At 43.8% G+C, this 19,997-nt stretch overlaps 1 protein-coding gene across 3 annotated transcripts in view; it reads right to left on the minus strand.

The window, feature by feature from the left end:
- Positions 1 to 19,997, minus strand: part of LOC146514979 (metabotropic glutamate receptor 8-like) — a 129,798-nt gene that overhangs the window by 42,610 nt on the left and 67,191 nt on the right. For all 3 annotated transcript variants that reach the window (XM_085164633.1, XM_085164632.1, XM_085164630.1), the window contains exon 4: positions 2,081 to 2,216. In XM_085164633.1, the coding sequence (XP_085020759.1) occupies positions 2,081 to 2,216 (136 nt within the window). The remainder of the gene's footprint in view (positions 1 to 2,080; positions 2,217 to 19,997) is intronic.

Genomic DNA, 19,997 nt, shown 5'->3' on the forward strand with positions numbered 1-19,997 from the left:
CTTTCATGCTTGATGCCTAAAAACTGTCTTCATCTAAACTAAAACTATTCCCTCTACTCGGAAATAAAAGAATTTCCCAGATGAAGCTGTTTGTTCAACAACCATTGTTATTAATGTAATTTACTGGTTATTTAAATTGTTATTTTACAAAGAAAGAAATGAGGAAATGATGTTTGTAGTTAATTATTAACAGAATAATTTAAGTTTATTTATTTTAATTTTTTGTGTAATAAAATAATTGCTTTATGAATTATTTAATGTATGGCAGCTGGTAAGTAACAACACTCAAAACCCTTTTAACATACTAGATAGCGTACATCCTCCATACATCCTATAACTGCTTATTTAGTTCAGATTTGTGCTGGAATCTACTGCAGCCCCCACACCATCTGGTTTCCCATCTTTCTTAGACTGGTAACTGGTCCATGGTGTACTTCCACACTACCACAAAGTAGAAAAGCACGGTTGTCTACTGTGCAAACTGCAAACCAGCAGCCAATTATGCCCTACAAGGATTTGTGAAGCCTGGCAGCATGACCCAATCTCCTCTGAAAAAGACCAGCATACTCACGCCAGGTAAAAAGGTGGCAAATGCTGGTAGACCTCAGGAAAGACCTGGTCTTTATGAGAAAGGTCTTGACAACCACTCTCTGATCTGATTTCGCCATGTGGTAAAACCAACAACCTTTATTTGTCACATACACAATTATACAGAGTACAACATGTAGTGAAGTCCGAGCTGCGAACAGGCTGCAGACCTAGCCGCGCCCATTGCAGGGCTTGGTTTTTTAGTATGGGGACCAGCCAGGACCCTTACTGGATAACGGGTGGGAATTGAACTTGTGACTCCCGCTCCAAATGTGTGTAGTCATACCACTACACTATCCAGCTGCAGGTACATAGTGGAGAAGAGGGTTCTGCTTATTGAGCTGACCATCTCTTGGGAGGGGGGAGTCCAGCAGCCCATGAAAGGAAATTTGTCAGTTTTTGGCGGTATGCCTCTTTCTGTCGTGAATCAGCTGTGGCAGGCAGGATGTAGGGCCCAGAATGAAGGACACTCAGACAGAAGAGTAAACTCAAAGAGGCTGCTTTTATTCCAGTAGCAGAAAAAACTCCATAAACGATAAACTTCCAAAAACCGAAACTAAACTAGAAATACTAAACACTAAGAAACCTGGAGACAAGGCACACAGAGGGAAAACCAAACAGCACGAGGGGACGACACGACACTGACTGAGAGAAACACAGGGCTAAAATACACTGAGGGATAACAGGGGAATGGGACACAGGAGGAGAGCACACCTGGGAGTAATCAAACACAATAAGACCAGAGGAAGCCAAACTAGACAACAAAGTAAAACAGGAAACACAACCCATATACGCGGGTTTGACAAGGAGAGACGGTTGACAGGGCGACACAGAGCATCCATGGAACACAGAGGGAAAAACCAGAATACTAAGAACGCTAACATAGAAACCAAAATACTAGAAATAATAAATACTGACAAAATCAATGTTCAATAATAATGCAAACTCGAAACACTGGGACACTGACCCATGACCGTGACACTTTCATGCATCATTTCGATAGAGGATACACATGTGCATCCTCAGTGATAGCTCTTCCATTAAGCTTTTGTCTCTTTTTCTAAGTTTTAGACTCTTCCAGTACTTTTGTTTTTCCATGTTTGTCCTGAATCAGCTTAAAATTAAACCTGACTTTTTGTTTGTTATCCCTGCTTATCAAAAAGTCGAGCTTCAGGCTCTTATTAAGATTTAGATCTGCAATTAGTGAATGGGTAAGACATTTTCACGTCCTACTCATGTTAATGCACATGTAAAAATAATGTATTTTATACTAATGGCTGGCCCAGTTATGTGAACACATTCCTACAGTCATACTCAAGTCTTTCATCATGTCTAAGTAAAGAAATTCTTTGAACATTTACAGTATAGTTTTTCCCCTTTTTTGTACAAGTAGTATCATAAAATCATATAATCATAATAAATTACAAATTAAATTGGATCTTGCAATACATGTTAGATGCACAAGAAATAACCTTTTTTTTTTTTTTTTTACCGAATGTCGTCTTCATTGGCGAACATGATGACAGCGCGGGCATTAGGTGTCTCCACTAAACGGAGGATTATCTTATCAAACTCTCCAGGTCTTGGCTCACGAGGAATTTTCAGAGATTGAGCAATGCACACCCCTCCTGAGAATGACAGAGGGAGAAAAAACAAATATTTAATAAACAAGACTGAGACTGCTAGGGCTAGCCTCATTTTAACCTTCTGAGGTGGTAATTATTACAAAACAATTCTATTACAGTCTTAAAGTCTACTCATGTATACTCATATAAGGACATGATGTGTGTTTTTAACTCTGTCCTGTCTGGCAGCTTTCGCAATTAGAGTTATGATCTGAATACACTGCTGTGTACTCTTTGCTTGTCAAAGATGAGCTCAACAAATTCTATATAGACTCCTCTTGTTCGTGTGCTACTTTTATCTTTTTAGTTAATCATTTCTTTTTAGTGTTATTTCATTTATTACTTTATATGTGTTGTATGACAATGTGAACAAAATGAAAGAGAAAAGAATAATAATAGGGAGAGGAGAGAAAATAGGGGAAAATGTAATAAAACAAAGGAGCACAAACAGAAAAGAATGATGATTCGCCATCTATCGCACCTATACAACCCAAATCTATTTGGGTTGTCTTGGTCAAATTTATCTTGGTCAACTTTTACTCTGATACTCACACATGACAGCACATGAATCATCACACTTTTATCTGCTGTCAGTGAAACAAAGGTCAGCTGTGCTCATCGAGGCATCAAGGCATTAAGATAAGATTATTAATAACATCTAATTCATGATAATGCACCAGTGTGATTCTGCATTTCCTTTTATTAATACATCTTAGATGTGTGAATCATTTAACATCCCTTGAATCATCCTTAAAATTTGTTTAAAGATTTCTTACATTTATTTTTTCATGTATGATTTTTAATTTGTTTTTTTACTCTTTCAGTCTGGATACTGCAGGCGGGAAGACCTGGGTCATGAATAAGTCTTCCCGCATGACAGTGACCCAGAACCCACTGCTAAGGCAACAAAGGAATGGCTATAGAAGAAGCACATTAAGGGCACTGAGTGGCGTAGTAGTCAGTCTCCAGGCCTCAGTCCTATAATAATCTGTGGAGGGAACTGAAGCTTGGAGTTACTTAGTGGCAGCCAAGAAAACGAAACAATATTTTTGATAGATTACTCAGTGATTAATTCCAGCTCAGTAGGGGTGCAATGATCAGCTGCATGTGTGATACTGTGAGATTTATCTACAGCCAAGCAAACAAATATGGAGAATAAATAATAAACTCACTTGAATGTATCAGTTCTTTCAAATCATTATTATCTGTACTTTATATTAAATTAAATAGTTGTTTCCCATACCTTCTTACACAAAGACTCGTTAAACAATCTGAAGAGAGAGGAATGGTGTCACCTGTTAAAGCTAAGCTCAGAGGCTGCAGAGAGAAAGGTGGAGATAAAACATTTAAGACCCTGCTGCCATTATCATTACCAACAAGTTGAAAGGGCATTTACTCTTTCTCCCAAGACACTGCTTCAATCAGACTAAAACCTCCATTCTTAACTCAGTTCTGCACTACACAGACCCATCAGCACATCAGATTGGGGATGCTGTCTGTAATTTAAGGAATTATGTTTTCGAGGGGTTTAAAGGTCATGGTACTGTCAGTGTCACTGCAGATGCTCCATCTCACATTTTAGTGAGCGCACATCTTGTCATTCAGCTAAAATCTGCTTTTCTTCACACTTGAATCAAATTGAGGATTTGTTAACAACAGTTGTTTTTGTTTGCAATATTTCTTTACATGTAATCTGTATTCTTCTGCCATGATAACAACTACAGAGATGTCATTTTAAGTTAAAAGAACTATTCAGCATGAAAGTATGCTGTTCAGTAAAGTTAACTAGTGCTCATTTGAATACAAAAAAACAAGACCTGGTATGAGCATGTAATAATGTTCACTACATTGTAAGCTACTAATATTTCAATGTGAAAATTTAGATAAGACACCAATTCTGTTCATAATTTTTATGGACAGGATATCTAGGCGTAACCAAGTGGCGGAAGACTTTCACTTGGGTGGTCTCAGAATATCATCTATGCTTTTCGCAGATGATGTGGTTCTGTTGGTTTCATCCGGTGAAGGCCTCCAGCTTGTCTTGGAATGGTTCGCAGCCGAGTGTGAAGCGGTGGGAATGAGAATCAGCACCTCCAAATCTGAGGCCATGGTCCTCAGCCAGAAAAGGGTGGAGTGCCCACTCCGCGTTGGGGACGAGTTCCTGCCCCAAGTGGAGGAGTTTAAGTGTCTTGGGATCTTGTTCACGAGTGACGGGAGAAAGGAGCGGGAGATCGACAGACAGATTGTTGCTGCGGCCGGTCTGTTGTGGTGAAGAGAGAGCTGAGTGTAATAGCGAAGCTCTCAATTTACCAGTCGGAAAAAAAAAAGCTGTTCTCATCTTTCTGGCCTCGTTAATCATCTTGAAATTACAATGTCAGAAAAAGAAAAAGTGTTCTAAAAAATCTGGTTGGCTGTAATAGTGGCCAAAAGAACGAGATTGCAGATACAAGCGGCAGAAATGAGCTTCCTCTGAAAGGTGGCTGGCCTCTCCCTTAGAGATAGGGTGAGAAGTTCGACCATCCGGGACAGGCTCAGAGTAGAGCCGCTGCTCCTTCACATCGAAACGAGCCAGTTGAGGTGGTTCGGGCATCTGACAACGTTGCCTGCTAGGCACCTCCTGGGTGAGGTGTTCCGGCATGCCCCACCGGGAGGAGGCCTCGGGCAGATCCAGAACACGCTGGAGAAATTATCCGGGGGAACGCCTTGGTTCAAGGCCAAGCCTTTCTGCAGCACTCTATCCATCAGGTTTGTATGGTAGAGTGGCCAGATAGATGCCACTTGTAAAGGGGACATGACAGCCCACCTGTAGTTTGTCAAAAGGCAACCGAAGCACTCTAAGGCGATGAAAAACAAAATTCTCTGGTGTGATGAAACAAAGGCTGAACTTTTTGGCCTGAAAACCAAGTGTCATGTCTGGAGGAAACCAGGCAGCGCTCATCATCTGGCCAATGCCATCCCTACAGAGAAGCATAATGGTGGTGACAGCATCATGCTGTGGGGATGTTTTTGGCAGCAAGAACTGGTCAGTGTCAAGGGAATGATGAAGCAGTAATGTACAGAGACATCCTTGATGACAACCTGCTCCAGAGTACTCTGGACCTTGGACTGGGGTGACGATTCATCTTCCAGCAGGACATGACCCTAAGCACACAGCTAAGATAATAAACGAGTGGCTGCAGGACCACTCTGGAACATCAGCCTGATGGAGCTTTTGAAATTCTGCAAAGAAAATGGGAGCTTTGAGGCTATAATTGCTGCCAAAGGTGCTTCAAAAAAGTAATGAGCAAAAGCTGTGTTTACTTATCTACATGTTATATTTTTAATTTTTATTAAATTTGCAAGAATATTAATTTCCATTTCCTGCATAACAGGAAGAACTAGTACATTAATTGGGACTACTTTCATTAATCTACAGTTGACGCCGTAAAAAATAGTAAGTAAAAAATAAACAACAGCATGTGTGTTCATGATGAGAAAAAGAGAATTATTTTATTAATGTCTGAGTTTTGAAAATTATAACTTCAGACATCACTTAAATCTTTTTCATTTTTTGCTGCTCCTTGCATTCTATATACTGAAATATGAATTGTGATATGTGAAAAACAATCTACGAATTGCATCTAATATTAGTAGTCACTGTAAACAGTAATTGCTATTGCCATAATACGTCTTTACATTACAGCTACTGTGTGTAATATAATATGACGTTGTAAGATGCTCATCAGTGTTGGATTCATAAGAATGTGGAGGCGTTTCACATTATTCTTTACAGACATCAGTAATGAACAGAGGTGACCTTCACTCTCCTGAATCTTTCAATAAACCTCTGAGCTGATTTTATCTCTCAACACAAGAGAAACCCAAACTCTAACATGAACAGAATATATGTGGCCAGGGCCTTTCATTGCTTCCAGACTTTTTTATCCACCTCTTTTCTGTATGAAATGGTGAACGAGCTGCATTCATGTAACACTTCTAGTCTAATTATTTGCTGAAAGTTCTTTATACTACAGAGACAATTCACCCATTTATGCGTGCAATTGCTTTTTCTTTAAGTTTAAGTTTTGGGTTCAGTACCTTTCATAGAATGTGATGCAGCTCTGAACAGTTTAATAATAACAACAGTTTACAATAGCAGCAAAAACAAAGATGAAATGTAACTGACTGTCAACACTTATGCAAAACGCATGTTTTGGATTTATTAGTTATAGTCTCACTATCTAATTCTATTACTTAGGATCTTATCAGTACTGATAAGAGCACCAGAAATATGTTAATTAGCACTATATTTCTTTTTTAGTATTGTATAGTTACAGCATTATTGAGCTCTTCGTGGTTTACTTAAATGCAAAACGTTTTCCTCAACCCAGTCATTTTTAGAAGTGTATATGTGAATTGTCTGATGTGAGATTTGTGAGCTTTTAACCTTTTTTCAATACATCATTCAGGTTATTTGAGGGAGTATGACATTTCAGATTATTTCACAGTCATTAATCATTAGTTAAACTCTGGTTCTCGTCCACAGTGTGTCTTTTGTTGTGTCTTACTCCCGTCAGCCCCAACTGGTCATAGCAGATGGCGGCCCGTCCCTGAGCCTGGTTCTACTGGAGTTAATTTCTCTGTTAAAAGGGGTTTTTTCCTTCCCACTGTCACCAACTGCTAACTCGTAGGTCTCATCTGACTGATGAGATTTTCTCTCTATTATTGTATTGTTACAATATAAAGCACTTTGAAGTGGCATTTTGTTGTGATTTGGCAAGATACAATCTAAATAAATTGTAATTAAATCAAAATGAACTGCACTGAATAGAACAGAATTGAACTGAATTGTATTGAATGCATCACAGTGATGTAGAGTTGCTATGTAAGTAGCAGCTGTCTAGTGCAAACTGATCAACTTTAATGTGTTGAGAGTGAAATTTCATGTAGCTGTACACACTTTGAAGCTGTGCTGAGTCCAACAGGCATTCACCGTTACATGAACTCCACTGGGGAGTTAGCTTTCAAAATGAGCATGGTACATTAAAAGCTCTGTGCCCTGTCATGCTGCACTGAGATGTTGAATTAGCTGTTGTGATGTTTAACCCTAACCCTGGCAATTGCCCTAATGCGGTATCAGATTCAAAGGCAGTTACAGAGTGAATGTGGTTATGCCTCTTTACAGCAGTTGTGTTTTCTGAACAGACTTTATTTATTATTGTCTCAGCGAGCAGACAAGATGGTCTGCTCGCTGGATGCTGTACTGAATGATACACCAGATGCTACACTGTTGCAGGCGAGCTATAGGAACAAATTTAAGGACCCTAATGTTGCATATTATTTAACACATGAGACTTTAAAATGAACTACTCAATCTAAAGTAAACTGTAAATATTACTGAATAAGAAGAACAGACTGTTAGGCAACTGTAGCAGCTTGCTGAGGGGCTGCCATACAAACAAGATCGTAATCTCAAGAAACAAGCCAAATGATAGAAACACACTTTCACATTATAATCTGCCATGACAATGTCTGAGTAATATCTGATGGGTTTACATGCCTGAAGAAGCATGTTGCAGTCTTATCAAATGAGCTTCTGTAGAGAATTAATGTCATTGTCTCATCAACTACAGTATACCTCTTTTCACTTACTGTGTGTAACTTAACACTTATCTGTATGAAGGAAAAGGATTCTGGAAAAACTGGGAAGCATTCTGGAGTTCCAGAGGGACCCACTCAACACAGATGTGAGAGTGTGTTGGGTCACCCCCCTTCCTTTTCTTTTCTTTGTTTCTTCTAACAGGCAGAGAAGATACCTTAAACTGTGCAGTGAGCATTTCTGCTGTAAGCTATACTGAGCTAAATGAGCTAATTCCCTGAAAAAAAGGGACATACATTTTTATCCAGAAAAATACAATATATAATTTACACCTGGAGCTTGTCACTATCTTGATTTAAATTGCCTCATCTTGTTCCTTTATGTACACTTACTGCTGCTTAGATTCAAGTCAATAAATCTGTTGTTGAATTTGTTGAATTACTGCTTCTGGAACAGTGTAGAATGTCTGACTAACTCATTGTTCAGCTTTCAAAATTCCCTGCAAATCTGAATCTGACAACAAACATAACTTTGGAAGCTTAATTTTCACTCTTCTGTGTCTCACCATTTTCCACGATTAAGAAAGTGCATTTTCTTCAGATGTTATTCAACAGGAACACACTGGTCAAAAAAACAACAACAATATTGTAGGTTGAAGACAGTCTTCTACCTACAATATTGTAGACTTCCCTCTCAGGGGGTCAAAGGTCTTAACATCCAGCTTTATGTGACTGCTAAAAAAAGAGCTTTTCTCTATTTCCTAATAATAAAGCATTTTTATTCTTAATCAAAGATAAGATACATTATGATGTTATAATAACATTATTTTTGATCAATATATAAATGAGAAATGTAGTTTGAGTAAGTAAAATGACTATTCTATTGGCCCTGCTGTCTGTGTGTGTGTGTGTGTGTGTGTGTGTGTGTGTGTGTGTGTGTGTGTGTGTGTGTGTGTGTGTGTGGTGAATGCATAAATGGTGGTTGACAAACACAGAGTTTATAAGGATAAAAGAAAGTATTCCCCTGGATCTGAATTAAAAAGTGAATGTTATGTGCTAAAGATAAATAGATAAAGATAAATAAATCAATTTAAGTGGAATCACATAAACTGAATGAAACATTAAGTGAATTATATCCATATGTGATTCAGTGCTTAAATGTGATAGAATTTCTGTGTTAAGAATGAAAAAATGAACTTTTAATTAATGGATTAAAGTAGTTCAAAGTTGAAATTTTGTCTTAAATCATGTAAGTCAGATTGACAGAGAGAGCATAAGAGAGCAGAAAGTGTGAGTGGACATCAGATGATTGGATGTTAATAATGTGATTGGATGTCCCCATGGGTGAGGTTAAAAAGATGTGACAACCAGTGGGAAAGGGAGGAGAACAGGTGAGCAATATAAAAGTGAGGTGACGAAGAGTTTTGTGTTTCTTCTCCTTTGTCTTCTGTGAGACGAGCAGTTCAGAAGATTAGATTTAAGAGGTTCTGTCACGATCGGGCGGACTACGCACGGTAATTCGGCGTGCCCGTGTGGCGTGCTGGCTAGACCCAAACACGGGGAAGGCTAGCGATGGGTTGGAACAGACACGCAGTTAATCTAGTAACGATCAGTGCACGAAGCGTGGCTTCGGACTGGCGTTACAGAAAAAGAGTCGAGAGGAAAAACACTCACGGTTGCTGAATCAGACGGACACTGACGTCGGCACAGGGTTGGAGCTTCTGACATGAGGAGAACGATGTCTGAGCGGCGAACAGGTGGGTGGTGTCTCTCTTTTAAACCCGGCCCCGTGATCAGCTGGCGATCAGCTGATCACCGGCTGACAGGACCCCCCCCCTGACGACCGGCACCCGACGGTCCAGGACGGCGGCGACGGAAATCCGAGATGAGGGAGGGATCCAAGACGAAGCGGGACGGCACCCAGGAGCGCTCCTCAGGACCGCAGCCAGCCCAGTCCACCAGATACTGGACCCCCCGACCCCGGGGACGGGAATCCAAGATCCGCCGGACAGCGTAGGCAGGACCCCCATCGACGAACCTGGGCGGGGGCGGGGCCGGGGAGGGGGGCGCCAGCGAGGAAGTAACGCGCCGCTTAAGCTGCGAGACGTGGAAAACCGGATGGACCTTCATGGCGGGCGGAAGCCGGAGACGGTAAGTCACGGGGTTGAGCCGGGCAGTGATCTCGTACGGACCAACGAACCTGGGAGTGAGCTTCCTGGACTCGGTGCGGAGCCTCAGGTGCCTCGTGGAGAGCCAGACGCGATCCCCTGGCTGAAAAGGATGACCCGGGCGATGGCGGCGACGATGCTGCTTGGCGTACAGAGCGTTGGCTCGGGAAATGGCCGCCCGCGCCTTGATCCAGGCCTGACGACAGCGGCGGACCATCTGTTCAGCAGCAGGCACGTCGACCTCCACCTCCTGATGGCCGAAGATAGGAGGATGGAAACCATAACAGGTTTCAAAGGGCGAGAGACCGGTGGCAGAAGAGATGTGAAGGTTATGAGACAGCTCAGCCCACAGCAGGTAACGAGGCCAAAGCGACGGTTGGGCAGAGACGAAGCACCTCAAGAAGCGCCCCAGCTGCTGATTGGTCCGTTCAACCTGCCCATTGGTCTGTGGGTGATAGCCGGACGAGAGGCTGGGAGAGGCTCCAATCAGGCGGCAAAAGGCTTTCCAGAACCTGGCGGTGAACTGGGGCCCCCGGTCGGAGACAATGTCCTTGGGGAACCCGTGAAGCCTGACGACATGGTCCAAGAAGAGCTCGGCCGTCCGTTTGGCAGAAGGGAGGCCAGCCAGGGCGACCAGGTGCACTGCCTTCGAAAACCGGTCTACAAAGGTGAGGATGGTGTCAAGACCGCCCACGGATGGGAGGCCGGTAACAAAGTCAAGGCCGACATGGGACCAGGGACGACCCGGCACAGGGAGAGGGTGAAGGTCGCCAGTGGGAGGCTGAGTGGAGGACTTGGCCCGAGCACAGGTGTCACAGGCGGAAATGAATTCACGGACGTCCCGGGCCATGGAGGACCACCAGAAGGCACGACGGAGGAGTTGCAGGGTCCTGTCAGGCCCCGGGTGACCAGAGAGCGGGGAGGAGTGAGCCCAGAGCAAGGCCTCCTGACGGCACCGGGAAGGTACATAGAGCCTCCCAGCAGGGGTGTCAGGCGGAGGCGGTTCGGCGGTCAGGGCATCCCGGATAGAGTCCTCCAGGGGCCACCGAAGGGGGGCAGCGAAGCACTGAGAAGGTAGGATAGGTCCAGGGTCTGACGTGAGGCCATCCTGGGCGAACTGTCTAGAGAGAGCGTCCGCCTTAGCGTTCTTGGAACCAGGGCGGTAGGCGAGGTGGAAATTGTAAGGCTCAAAGAACAGGGCCCAACGGGCCTGCCTTGGGTTGAGCTGCTTGGCAGTCCGAATATGGATCAGGTTCTGGTGATCAGTCCAGATCAGAAAAGGGTCTTTCGTCCCCAGGAGCCAATGCCGCCACTCTTCTAAGGCCCACTTGATGGCCAGGAGTTCTCGGTCCCCGACTCCGTACCGTTGCTGCGTGGGCGAAAACTTCCTTGAGAAATAGCAGCATGGGTGCAGTTTTCCATCCGGACCATGTTGAGAGAGGACGGCGCCAGCGCCGACGTCGGAGGCATCCACCTCCACCACAAAATCTCTGGCAGGATCAGGGTGGAGCAGGACGGGGGCCGTAGTGAACCGGTGGATGAGGTCGCGGAATGCCCGTTTTGCGCCTGGGGAGAGGCAGAAGGGCTTAGGCAGGTTAGCTGGTTTGGTGAGGGATGTCAGTGGGGCGACAACGGTGCTGAAATCCCGAATAAAACGCCGATAGAAATTGGCAAAGCCCAGGAAGCTCTGTAGCTGCTTAAGGCTGGAGGGCTGAGGCCACTGGGTCACGGCTTGGAGTTTTTGCGGGTCCATGGTCAGGCCATCAGAGGCGATGGTGAAGCCTAGGAAGGAGGTGGACCGCTGATGGAAAGCACACTTCTCTAGTTTGCAGAACAGCTGGTACTCGAGCAGCCTGCTCAGCACGGCCCTCACATGGCGAACATGGTCCACTTTGGTGCGGGAGTAGATCAAGATGTCATCCAGATAAGCAAACACCCACCGGCCTAGCATATCCCGCAAGACGTCGTTGATTAGATGTTGGAAGACAGCAGGGCTGTTGCAGAGGCCGAAGGGCATCACCAGGTACTCCCAGTGCCCGTGAGGGGTGATGAAGGCCGTCTTCCATTCATCCCCTTCCCTAATGCGCACCAGATTGTAGGCGCTGCGTAGGTCCAGTTTGGTGAAGACGCAGGCCTGGGAAAGGGAATCGAGTGCGGTGGATAGCAGAGGAAGAGGATGGCGGTTCTTGACGGTGACTTTATTCAAGCCCCGATAGTCTATACAGGGGCGGAGCCCGCCATCTTTCTTCTTGACGAAGAAGAATCCAGCAGCAGCAGGAGAAGTAGAAGGGCGAATAAAGCCCTGTTGGAGAGCCTCAGCAACGTACTCCTCCATGGCCTTATTCTCAGCGGGAGCCAGAGAGAACAGGCGACCACGAGGAGGGACCGCCCCCGGGAGGAGCTCAATGGCCATGTCGTAGGAGCGATGAGGCGGTAGAGTAGAGGCTCGCCTCTTACTGAAGACCTCAGATAGGTCATGGTAAGCCGGAGGGATCTTATCCAGATCAGTGGGCTCCGGGGGTGAGGCCTCTTCTGACTCCGGGTCCTTTTTGGTCCGAGAGAGAAGGCAGCGGCGCGGACACTGGGGACCCCAATCCAGGACCTGGCAGGAAGACCAGGAGATGTGGGGGTCGTGTTGACGGAACCAGGGGTATCCAAGGATGAGAGGAGAGGTAGTGGCCGAGACTACAAGAAACCGGATCTCCTCCTGATGATCCCCAATAGACATGCGAACCGGCTGGGTCTGGAACTGGATCGGGTAGGGTTGGAGGGGTCGCCCGTCTACTGAGGTCACCGGGAGAAATCGATCAACAGGAGTTAACGGAATGCGTAGTCGGGAGGCTAGTGTTTGGTCGATGAAGTTCTCAGCAGCTCCGGTGTCCAGGAGGGCTTCAGAAGAGAACTGGCGGTGTTTCAGGTGGAATGTTACTGGTAACAGAAAACGAGAGGGGCCAGAGGAGTGTGAAGGGCCAGGTGGGACTCCCCTGCAGCCTACCTGGCGTCGTCGTTTCCCGGACGTAGCGGGCACTGGGGACGACGGTGTCGAGCTGATCCACAGTAGGCGCAGAGGCCCTCACGCCAGCGTCTCTATCTCTCTCCCTTAGGGAGTCCACCCAGCTGCATGGGCTCCTCGCGGGATGCACTGCTTGAGCTAGCAGCGGCTCCTTCAGAGGGGGGAGGAGACTGCGAAGATGTGGCCCTCTGAGGCTGGAAGGGTTTGAAGGCCCGGGGGGTGTGGCGAGGCCGCGACATCACTCGTTGGTCGATCTTCAGGGCGAGGTCCACGGCCTCATCCAGAGTCTTGGGGGCCTCACGGCCGGTCATCTCGTCTCGGATGTAACCAGCCAGTCCCTCCAGAAAAATGGAGCGTAGAGAGGCGTCACCCCACTTCAGCTTAGCGGCCGGGGTACGGAATTGGGAGGCAAAGTGACAGACAGGTCGACTGCCTTGGTGTAAATGAAGCAGCTGTGACTCCACTTCCACTTCACTGCTCGGGGGGACAAATGTCTTTTTTAATTCCTCCACGAACAGGGCATAATCATTGCAAGCCGCAGATTTATTGTTGTAGAGGGCCGCGGCCCATTCCTGAGCCTGGCCAGACAAGAGAGAAGTCAGCATCGCCACTTTTGCACGGGCGGTGGCATATTTAGTGGGCTGACATTCAAACAGCATGTCTAAAGTGGCAAGCAACCCATCAGGCCGGCCATCAACTCCGTTCCACTTATCTGGTAGTCCGATCCGGGGCTCCGCGCTCACCGGCGCTGGGTGACGTTGCAGCTTGGTGACGGAAGTGGAAAGTTGGAGGAGATTTTCGGTGAGGGACTCCATTTTTGTGCTCATCCGATCTACCACACCGCGAAGATATATTACTTCAGCTTTCAGCCGTTCGAATTCCGCTGGGTCTATACGAGGCTCAGACATCCTGTCACGGTCGGGCGGACTACACACGGTAATTCGGCGTGCCCGTGTGGCGTGCTGGCTAGACCCAAACGCGGGGAAGGCTAGCGATGGGTTGGAACAGACACGCAGTTAATCTAGTAACGATCAGTGCACGAAGCGTGGCTTCGGACTGGCGTTACAGAAAAAGAGTCGAGAGGAAAAACACTCACGGTTGCTGAATCAGACGGACACTGACGTCGGCACAGGGTTGGAGCTTCTGACATGAGGAGAACGATGTCTGAGCGGCGAACAGGTGGGTGGTGTCTCTCTTTTAAACCCGGCCCCGTGATCAGCTGGCGATCAGCTGATCACCGGCTGACAGGTTCACAGTTTAAAATGACAGCAGAGACGCTAAAGGGACCCAGGCCGACCTGTGAACCTGCAAACTGGTTGTATATCTTTTTAAGAAGAATAAACTGTTTGCTTCGAAAGGAATGTATGAGAAAGTCTCACATATCTTATCTCAGATTTAGTGTGTGACTAGAAAAATGTATAAAAAGGATCAACAGGATCGCCTAGATGAGCACGTGCATAGACGTTCACTGTGTATGCTGTTGCTCCCCTGCAAGTAAATAAACACATTAAACTTGCTGCTCATTAAAATTTCTGCTCTGTGTGTCTCACTTTATAAGAACATTTTTCTGACAGCTATCCTCAACGCTCATTTTTACTGTGTTAGATGGTCAATTCAGAAGGAGTTTGATTTACTTCCACTGAATGCCCATGGGATGCTGCTTTCCTGTTGGGTGATTATCATGGACTTAGAACAAGAGGATAAGTGCATCTTTGGATCCAGTTGTGCTCCTACCTCTCCTCATCAAAGATAAGAAAATGCTCAGCATTAGCTAGATAAGTATAGTTTAAGTGATTTAATTATTGTTTAGTGATTTCTTACTATTTTATTTTCCTTTTGAATTAGTCCTGCTAAATTGCTATGATAAAATTTCCTGTTCCTTAAAGTCTACATTGCTGACATTCACTTTTTCACTCTTTGAGGACCACTAAAGGTAACAGTCCCTTGGGGCCTACGGTATGGACCTCTATAACCAGTCCAGATTAACAAGTGCCACGACTGAGAGGGGAGCTGCCATAACAGCTGTGACTGATGCAATGTGACCTGCAAGGCTACACAGGTTTTCTCATATCAGGGCAGGCAGGGAAGACACCTGGACATCAAGGCAGTCAGGCTTGAGTCCCTTCACCCACATTGGCTCTGCTTTAGCTGAGAGGGGGTGGCTGTAGCTCAGGTGGTAGAGCAGAGTCCCGTCTGCTCCAGTCTGCATGGGCAAGATGCTCTGATTCATCACATTGTGAACATTAGGTAGAAAGAGAATAGAAGAAAAAGGGCTTGTGTGAATGAGCAATGTGTAAGGCACTATATAAGAATCAGTCAATTTACCATCTAAGACTTATAGTGTAAGAGATTAGGACTTTTCTTTTCTATCAGAGAGCTGAAACAGATTTCTTGTATAGGGTTGTGGGTACTGCAGACTGACAAATCAAATCTTGTAGTAAGTTCTTGTACTGTTTAAGTTGCCAACTTTGAGAGCAGAAGAATCCCGATTTGCATTTGTTGACCTCACCACACTATTTATATCCAGACCTGTTAAAATACAGACCTGTGGCCATAGTGTGGATGGATGCATGGATGCAGTTATACAGTTATTTAATCAGCATTGAAAACTGACTTAGTACTGGAAGGTTTCATTTCTGGTGTCATTAGGATTCTTTTACTTTTTTCAAGTCAAGTGCACCAAAAATAAATATAATCCTCATGAAGGTTTTTTTAATGCTGTACACCATAATAACATTGGAATGGTTGGTGATATTAAAGTCCTGTTTGTGGCACATTAGTATATGTGAGGGGGCAAACTCCTCCAGATGGGTGGTGACCATGGTGGCCATTTAGAAGTCGGCCATCTTGGATACAACTTTTGTTTTTTCAATAGGAAGAGGGCCATGTGACACATCAAACTTATTGGTAATGTCACAAAAAAAACAATGGTGTGCTTGGTTTCAACGTAACTTTATTCTTTCATGAGTTACAAGTTTCTCTTTGTTCACAGCCATTGACATGTTGAAGAGGTTAACACGTGAGGAGCGAAATTGTGTTGATATCTGGTGAACGCAGTAACCGGGTCATTGCAGCAGATTTCAATGCAAGACATCCTACAAGACCACCCATCTCCCATGCTACAGTTAGCAAACTGCTTGCTAAATTTCGTGAAACTGGTTCAGTGTTGGATTTGCTAAAATGTGGACGCGAGAAAACTGTCACTAATGAAGAAACATCAGTGGCTGTCCTAGCTTCATTCAGCAAGAGCCCACAGCGTAGCACTCGCCGCATGTCACTGGAGAGTGGCATTAGTCAAACATCCCTTCAGCGGATATTAGCTACTCACAAATGGCTCCCTTACAAACTCCAGCTACTGCAGCATCTCAACAAGGATGACCCAGATCAGCGCACAGAATTTGCAGAATGGGCAAAACAAAAATTGGAACAGGACCCTCAGTTCACGCAGAAGATTTTGTTCAGTGATGAGACAAACTTTTATGTGAATGGTGAAGTTAACAAACAAAACCACCGCTATTGGTCTGACACTAACCCACATTGGATGGATCCCTCCAAGACTGTTGGAACAACAAAAGTGATGGTTTGGTGTGGTATATGGGCTACAACGATAGTGGGTCCATTCTTCATCAATGGAAACCTCAAGGCCACTGGATATTTGAAATTTCTACATGATGATGTGTTTCCCTCTTTATGCACTGAAGCTGGCACGTTCCCTGAGTTTTTCCAGCAAGATGGTGCACCACCACATTATGGGTGCCAGGTCCAAGCATTCCTAGATGAACAGTTTCCTGGAAAGTGGATTGGTCATCATGGGCCAGTTGAATGGCCCCCAAGGCCTCCCGATCTGACCCCCTTAGACTTTTATCTTCATCTGAAGGCAATTGTCTATGGTGTGAAGATACGAGATGTGCAGCACCTGAAACTACGGATACTGGATGCCTGTGCTGGCATTTCTCCTGCAGTGTTGCTATCAGTGTGTGAAGAGTGGAAGAAGAGGGTTGCATTGACAATCCAACACAATGGGCAGCACATTGAACACATTTTATAAGTGGTGAGAAACTTGTAAATAACTCATGAAAGAATAAAGTTACGTTGAAACCAAGCACACCATTGTTTTTCTTGTGACATCACCAATAAGTTTGATGTGTCACATGGCCCTCTTCCTATTGAAAAAACAAAAGCTGTATCCAAGATGGCCGACTTCTAAATGGCCACCATGGTCATGACCCACCTTGAGGAGTTTGTCCCCTCACATATACTAATGTGCCACAAAAAGGACTTTAATATCACCAACAATTCCCATTTTATTACGGTGTATCCATATAAATAGCCCACCCTGTATGTATGTCAGAGACTGTGACACTTATGTTTAGTCCTCAAGTCTCATGTACCAGGCTTTTGAGATTTAATGAATTTATGATTCCTTTCGGGTTTAAAAGTCATTTAAAATGGAGTTTTGTTCCTTATTTCTTTTGTAATAAAGGTAATATAGGTTGTATCATATTTATATATATTGCTTACTGTTTCCCCAGTGACTGTTGTATATGCTGAGCCCATTGTCTGAGTATTCTGGATGGTGTCATATATAAGTCTGGGTTCTATTATTAAACTATTCTTATGTGTGTGTTTTTTTACATTGTTGTTCATTCTTAAGGGTTTAGTTTATAACCTTTTTATATGAATCTTCTGGTCTTAGTTTTAGTTGCTCTGTCTTTCAGGTTGTCTTTCATTTGGCTAGTTTTGCTTAGTTTCCATTCGGTTCTCGTGTCACATCTGCTTTGGCTTTCAGTGATCGCTTGTGTCAAGTTAATCTTGTTCCCCCATTTAGATGTTTAATTTCCAATTTATTTTATTAGTGGTTTGTTATTCTGTATCTTCTCTAGCTTATGTTCATGTCCTTCCCATTATTGATTCCCTGATTCTCCTCAGCTGTGAATTAATCTCCCTGCACTTCTTCCCTCATTACCACTTGTATATATTGTCTCAGTCTTCCTCTGTCATGTTGTCAAGGGAAGACTTAGCTCTGTTTTCCCAGTCTTATGTTTCTAGTGTTCTCTCTATATTCTGAAGTTTTGCTCTCAGTTATTCTCTGGTTTTGGTACTTTGCTTATCTCATGTTCACGATAATCAGCTCATAAGTTATGAGGTTTTCATGTAACATGCATGACTGAGTGAATGGGTTAAATGCAGAGAGGAATTTCCCCACGGGGATCAATAAAGTATACATAACAGAACTAATTAGAAATTCATTTAAGCCATTTGTTAATATTCAGTTCGACTTGATTTACATAGAGCCAAATCACAACAACAGTAACCTTAAGGTGCTTTGTACTCAAAGGTAAAGACCCTGCAATTATAAGCTTACAACACCTGTTATTCTCAGGCAGTCTCCCATTTTTAATTGTGTCTGAGGAAAGCATACGTTTAAAGGCAGTAATATTAATGATAATAATAGCAACAACAACAACAACAAGTTACGACTAAACTGAAGTGTCTTAGATGGAAAAAGTATTTTGCTGTTTTTAAAAAATAAACTGTAAAAAAAAGTTTTTAAAAAGAATATTAAACGGCAACACCAATAGACTGTAAAATCCAAAACAGTATACCTCTGTAGTAGAAACTGAATTACTGCTAATAAAGAGAACATAATCAAGAAAAGTCAAGAAACAGTACATAATCACATACATACATCACAAGCAAGTAACATAAAATGTATTTCTGTCTATAGAAAAATACAATACCAATTTGCTTTTTTGATATTTACTTTACAATGTGTATATTACACATTTCACCATTCGGAAATTCACATCCTGTTTTCTATAAAAATAAGTACGGTTTATATTTGTCAAAGTGTTTTAAGTTCAAGCTAAAACATGAACAAAACTAAGCCAATCACATAAAAGCACATAAAAGGGAACCAGGAAACTACTAAGAAAACTAAACTGGAAAAATGTAAAACTAGAGATGCTAGAAAACAGTAACACCAGAGCCAAAAGACACAGAGGGAAAGTGACGAATCCTCATGATACACATGAGAGGGTGATTAGGAGAAGTGGAAACACAGCTGGAGCAAACAAGACATAACAAGACGGGGGAAGCAAAACTAAACATAATGCACACGGGACAAAAGACTATCACAATAAAACAGGAAACAGACTGAGACCAGCCACAGGAAACAAGGGAAACACATACTGAGACTCGGACTGACTAAATACAGGGAAGGGAGGAAGGAGACAGAGACAAGAGTTGGAAGAGAGTGGGGGACAGAAAGGGAGACAGAGAGAGAGCGAATGGGTGAGAGACAGAGAGTGACACCAAATTTGACATTCATAAACAGACACAATAGACTACACACTGGGGACACAGGGGAGGACACAGCAAGGACAGAGTAAGACAGACTGGACACATAAGGAAAGAGAATAAACCAGAACTAAGAACTACAATCATAACAAAACTCAGCGGCTCTCCAAAGTGAACATTAGCATCTCATTAACCCTCAAGAACGGAACAACAGACTAAGCAAACTCAAAAACCTGGGACAAAGACCCAGGCCCATGAAACTAAACTAATACACTAAGGAGCCAATCATCCCCAGTTCTTAACTTTCAGGGTTGGCAGGTGGACTGCCAGAGCTAAAAATGTTTCTTCAGCCATCTAAAATTTCATTGGTACATGTTTGGCAACAGACTCAGATGTTAAAAAACATATTGGAGATGGGATTTCACAATGAGGCATCCCAGTTTATTACTCAGCATGGATCAGATGCAGTCAAATCCAGAAGGTTTGGACCAGAACTTCACATATTTATAAAAGAGAAGACAAAAATGAATTGGTCAAAAATGGGACACTTTCATTTGCAGTATGAAAGGTTTTTTTTAGCCTCACTTTGGGCTTGTTGTTCAGAGAAACAGAAATTTTGGCACAAGCTTGACTCTGTCTCATGTACCCACATTTAAAAAAAAAAAAAAAACAGCTTACAGTGCTATGTATAGCCTTTGAATAAAGTCTAAAGCGGCCTCATTTGCC

The sequence above is a fragment of the Neolamprologus multifasciatus genome, chromosome 7, assembly GCF_963576455.1.
Source record: "Neolamprologus multifasciatus chromosome 7, fNeoMul1.2, whole genome shotgun sequence".
Classification (NCBI taxonomy): domain Eukaryota; kingdom Metazoa; phylum Chordata; class Actinopteri; order Cichliformes; family Cichlidae; genus Neolamprologus; species Neolamprologus multifasciatus.